The sequence below is a fragment of the Mercurialis annua genome, linkage group LG2, assembly GCF_937616625.2.
Source record: "Mercurialis annua linkage group LG2, ddMerAnnu1.2, whole genome shotgun sequence".
NCBI classification, from domain to species: Eukaryota; Viridiplantae; Streptophyta; class Magnoliopsida; order Malpighiales; family Euphorbiaceae; genus Mercurialis; species Mercurialis annua.
In genome coordinates this window covers 46,893,623-46,899,734 of record NC_065571.1, presented here as the reverse complement: position 1 = coordinate 46,899,734, position 6,112 = coordinate 46,893,623, and the positions used below count along the sequence as shown (strand labels likewise).

The window sequence follows — 6,112 nt, the reverse complement described above, 5'->3', positions numbered from 1 at the left end:
AATGTTTTTTATTTTAAATCCAATATTGAGCACCCTACTGTGTCTCAACTTAGGACAACTTATAGGTATTAAAATGAACTAGGCCATAAAGGAGTATTGATGGGTCCACAATGAAAAATTTTGCTAAAGTCTTGTCTAAAAAGTACAAAAACTTCGACGCAGTTACGTGTCCCGTTTTAGAAATATTTTAGAAATCAGAAATTCTCAAAAACTCTCGGAAATTTATAAAAAATTATTTTGGGCCGTTTCCGTAAATAAAAAAATTATATAGTAATAAAAAAAATTAAAACTTTTTCAACTAATAATTTTTTTGAATTAATTACCCACAATTTATATTATTTACTTTATCTATAATAAAATTCATTTTTTTATTTTTGATTTATTTTATTAATTGGCATAAATGTATTAATTGGCATATATATATAACATTTAATATTTAATTATGTTTGATTTATATTATTAATTGGCAACATTTAATACTTGGGAGAGGCGTCCATTGTCGCGGCTCAACTGTCCATTAAGAGGCGGAAACGTTTCTACCTTGTTATACCTAGGACAAATATTGGAGAATTCAGGTATTTGATGATGAATTTTGCTATTATCCGCCAATCCGTTATTAAGAGCTTTCCATGCAATTTTTTTTATTTATGTTGGAATCTGAGTAAACCATTTGTTTCCAGTTAGGTTGGTTGAGTAAACCATTTGCATGAGGGGTCTCGGCTACCTCTTGATTACCAGCATACTCCACGGACAAATGCTAGGCCGATTTCACCGAAAATCGTCCTGAATTGGTGTAGTCAGATGCGTCTATCATCAACACCAATTACGCTTACATGTAGAGATAACAGGAGTGATGTTCCTTCGACATTGATTAGCAGCATGCTCCACGGACAAATGCTAGGCCAATTTCACCGAAAATCGTCCTGAATTGGTGTAATGTCAGATGCGTCTATCATCAACATCAATTACGCTTACATGTAGATATAAATTGGGTGATGTTTTTTTGACATTGAATACCGCCTTAGTACGTAAGATTAGTGTTCCATCTGGTAGGGCGATTCCTAATAAGGTCAAAAACCAATACAATTCAGCCTCTCTTTAGGATGCCAAATTTCATTAAAAATACCCACCCAACACGATAATACCAGAAAAGGACAAACAAATAAAGTTTATGCCAAAAATAAAATTTCTCTGAAGCAACATTGCTAACATAGATAATAATATGACGATATAAAAAATTTTAATAAAAAAATCCATAGCTATCCATCTAACATCTTTTGAAATAGACACAAATTTAAGTAAAGCCAAATTTCAAATTAACAAAGACCTCTCGACACACTAATCGATGTAACCCAAACATAATTAATATCAAAATTTGGACAAAATTTTCTAATTAAAAAGTCGTTAACAATCTCCCTGTTTGACTCTACTAAACCCATAAAAAGCAAGTTATTAACAAAGACTATAGAATGAATGAATTTATGTTTCCTAAAATTTTAAAAAACCACCTCTATAATTTTAAGATACAAAGATAAGCGATTCAAACATAGAGAAGTAAAAACACCTTGAGAAGAAAAAAAAAGCTTATCTCTGATGAACATCCACTACCGCAACTTAATTCAAAGCGAGCTGTTTAACCGTATCCGCTTCACAATCTTTATGAAAAAGGCCAAGTTCAAGACCTAACTTCTATGATTCTAGTGCCTCATTTTTCGGTTCAGTACAGACATTGATCGTACTACCTTCCATAACCCAATTCATATTTGCAATATCTGTATCCGACAACTCCTTTTCTGTTTTTAATTGACTAAATGAACAAGAATGTAGCGGACCTGCAACATTCATCTTTTTCAATGGCCTTAAACAGGATTACGAAACAACTCCAGCTCAGTATAGAATTAGGAACAATCGAACCATCAGAGACTGAAGTCATTGGAACAATAGCTGAAAGCAAACCTTCTGAGGTAGCTGAAGGCCTGCTCATAATCTCCTTACTCACACTATTATCAGTCTCATAATATGAAAATAGCCAGCACTAACATCCCTTTAATTCATAGAAAACAACAACCGGTTATATGTCTTTACTACAAAAACTGAATGCTTCTCACCTCTAAACAAAACTTCCACAGTATGAATAATAAATCTACACGTACTCGAAATATACTTAATTTTAAAATTAATAGCGATGTGTAAAGAGACATTGGAATAACTTACCAAGTGAAGAATATAATATAAAATTGATAAATAGTATTCCCCCCGTCCCATTTTAGAAGTCCCATTTGACTTTACACACAGAAACATTAATTATGTTTGTCTTTTCATGTTTTTTCATGTTTTACCGCTATTAATGATAGTGGAATTTTCCATAAAACTCTTTTAAGATAGTAACTAAAAGAAGGGTAAAATAAGGTACTAGAAAACAGAGAATTACCGACGGAAATTTTTTGATTTAACGACGGATTTTATCCCTTTACTGACGGAAAACTTAATTTACCAACGGATTTCAGCCTTTAGCGACGGAAAAATCCGTTGCTAAAATACAATTTTCTAGTAGTGGTATTCAATGGAAAAACATCCTAAAAATAGTAATGGGACTTTTTAAATAGGACATCCCAAAATGGAATATGAGACTTCTTAAACGGGACAGAGGGAGTATTATCATAAACAGATCTAACGTACGGTGAGTTTTAATAAATAAATGGCAAGACTTATCTTAAAATCTTTTTACCTTCTATTTTTTCTTTATTTCGTTTTTAAGTGTTCTTATTTTTTTCTTGATCCCTGTATTTTTGAATATAATTCGTTTGTTAGTAAAAGTGCAGAAGTTTAAGGGATCAAGTAAAATTATTTTTAAAAATACAGAGACTAAGTAAATAAATAAAAAAAATTATAAAATTATCTTTTAAAGTATAAGGATCAAGTAAAACAAACAAAAATACCTAAGAGCTAATTTAAAAAAAACGAAAAATACAGAGAACTTAAATTGGTTAAGCCTAAATAATTTGGTTTCCAATTTGTTTTGAAATTTTGTTAAAATGGTAGAATTACCGATGGTGTTTTATCCAATTTTATTAGGTCAATGATAATTTATTGCTGTTCACAGATAAACTCTTCCAATTTAAATTACTCACCAGATATCAACCTCTTCATTACGTCAACTATCATAAGTTGATTAATTAATTTGGGTTTTGATATTATACTAAATAGAAATAATGTTTAAATTTATAACTTTTAAAATTTTGAATATAAACATTGCTATCACTAAGTTAAGCTTGTAGTTGTGGAAATTTTTTTAGGTAGACTCAGTCCACCACATCATCCGCGGATTAAGCCAATCATATCATAACATCTCATTAAAATGAGGGTATTCTTGTAATATCATTATTTAAAAGTGTAAGCAAATAACAAACAAAATTATAAGAATATCCTCATTTAATGAGATATTATGATTTGATTAGTTTAGTCCATGGATGACGTGGTAGACTGAGTCTATATAAGAAGTTTTCGTAGTTGTGGCTTATAGGTTCTCAAAGAAAACAAAATTAAGCTCGTAGGAATATTTTGACTTGTTTTCGGTACTAGCTTACAAAATTGTTTTATAGATGTGTTCGGGTATGTAACAAAAATGATACTGAAAAAATCTACAATTAATACATATAAAAATAAATCTGTATATCAAAAATTATAATAAATTTATCAAATTTGAACACATATCATTAAAAATATTTGGCAGTTTTGTCCAACAAATTTATAATTTGTGTCAATTTATATTCAAATCAAAAATAAAATGGATAAACTACTCATTGATAAACTAAATTACATATTAATATTTTATTCGTTTAACTTATTTTTATGATAAATTAGTTTATACTACCTGATTTTATGAAACTATTTATCAGACTTTATGAAAACTTATATATTTTAATAAATGTGATTATAGAAAATTTTATTTGCTTTTTGAAAACAATTTACTAAAATCGTAAAATTGCTGAATCAAACTATCAAACCTTTTCATTCATGGTAAACTGTTTATCAATTTCATTATAGTAGTAGGTATATGATTATCTTTTTCTTTAACTTTTTTCTTTTTACTTTGTCTATTTTATCGATAAAAAGTACTTGATAATCATGTGGTGTGTAGCTTATGAAGAAGGTATTACTAAAATAATTTTTTTAGATACAAAAATAAAAAGGCTAAGTGATAATATGCCACATTAAGAAAAAAAAAATATTAAATTAAGAGTTGGAGCAATGACCTTCAACAATTGAATCAATAACCACTTTGTATAACTCAACTTTGTCTTCATGATATGACTAATACACATTTTCTCATAAACAAAAATTAAACATTTCTTACTTTGAAACAATTTATATACAATTAAGAAGGATAAGAAGATAATAAATGAGAAGAAATACAAGGAGAATTACTCCAAACCCTAGAATGCAACTTGAGAATCTCTCTAGCTTTCTCTTTACTTTTCAAATTACTCTCCACTTGCACCACCAAACACAACTTGCCCACCACCCCAACTTGCACCATTTCTTGAAGAACTCTAGGGGTTGCAGAATACTTGCACACAGAATTTAATATTCTCACGCACCTTTCGCTTGCCACCCGAGAAACCCTAAATATTTTCTTGGACACTGTCGCAAGCCCCGCTCCGTGATTCAACAGCTCTGCTCGTCCCTCGGCACATCCGCAAAGCAGATCCAAAACGATTAGTATAAGTTCGCAGTGTCTCTTATCTGACGTTTCGAGGAGTAGCTCGATGAGAACGCTGACTGCACCGCCTTCTACGGCTTTGATTCGGTTTCTTCCCCATGGACAAACCTCTGCAAGTAACTTCAGTGCCGCCTTTGATGCTTGCTGTGAGATTTGATCTCGTAAAACATAAACTATTTCTTTCATAATTTCTGCTTTCAGAGTAATTAGCTGGTTTGGATCGGCCACTTCAAAAATCGACTTCAACAACATTGTTGAGTAAGCTCTAGATTGATAGCTACTGTGTTTCATGATCTGCATTAACGACTCTAAAAACTCACCTCCATTTTTCGAAATGAGATACCTCAATTTGGACTCCGACATCTTGAGATGAAAAAGAATACTCAATGCCTCATCACTTGCCGTTGCGAACTCATCAGATTCATGAACATTCTTTATAGTTGCAGCCAAAAAATCAACTGCACCAGCAGACTCGAGTAAATTTCTGTTCCTTTCGCTTTCAAGCGCGATCGATCTAATCCTCTTCAGATATTTGAGCTGCAAATGCGGAGATGCTTTGGCATCACTGATGAGTTTTTCAATCTGGGCTTTATCCATAAGTGGTTTCGGAGTTGGGATTCGCTCGACTCCGTAAGATGAATTGAGAGTGCACCATGCTTGGATCAATCGACGAAGAGTGTGATTCGGGGTGAGATGATCTTCATGGATCAAGATAGGTTGCTTCGTGACGGGGCAAGTATTGTTCTTGCAAGAAAATAACCATTTTTCAATATTCTCTCTGTCGAAGGTGATTCCGGTGGATACAATAACGGGATCCTTCATTATTTGGAGAGAAATGGGACAAAGAAAATGGCATGGAATCTCGATTTCCATTATTATCAACCAAAAGAAAAAGTTGAAGTTTAGAGGAGGAGTATTGATGGATGTGCAGTTGGCTAAATTTGAACCGTTAGGGAGTTTTATTTTATACATTGAGAAAAGAAATGATGAGCAAGTTAGATAAAATGAGAAAGTCAACACACGGATTTAAATTTTAAATAAAAAAAGGAGGACACTTTCCAAGGTATTGGAAGGAGGAAAGCTTAAAAAGAGAAGACTTTAGAATATAATAAATGAAAATATGTTGGTCTTGGGGGCAGGAGTCGGTGTTGCAAGCTTACAATAAATTGTGGGTTTTGACTTTTTTAATTAAAAAAACTTTTATCAATAAATTTCCATACCACTTAAATTGTGGTTATTGGTTTTTTGGTGGTCCACAAATGAAAATACTCGTTAGTTTAATTATAAATAAAATAAACAAAGGATTTAATTTTATTATAGTAATACTTCTACTTAGTTTATTTTATTCAGTAATGTAGTACTTAATAAATTCTAAAAACACATGAAAAT

At 31.5% G+C, this 6,112-nt stretch overlaps 1 protein-coding gene across 1 annotated transcript; it reads right to left on the bottom strand.

Moving 5' to 3' along the window:
* Positions 1-4,257: 4,257 nt before the first annotated feature.
* On the bottom strand, positions 4,258-5,672 carry LOC126667753 (E3 ubiquitin-protein ligase PUB23-like). The gene has a single exon (XM_050360814.2). It carries the CDS (start codon positions 5,594-5,596, stop codon positions 4,379-4,381), a length of 1,218 nt encoding a protein of 405 aa, XP_050216771.1. The 5' UTR covers positions 5,597-5,672; the 3' UTR covers positions 4,258-4,378.
* Between the last annotated feature and the right edge of the window lie 440 nt (positions 5,673-6,112).

What these genes read in the sequence shown, in the direction of transcription:
- LOC126667753 (XM_050360814.2), bottom strand. Translation starts at nt 5,596, where the DNA reads ATGGAAATCGAGATTCCATGCCATTTTCTTTGTCCCATTTCTCTCCAA.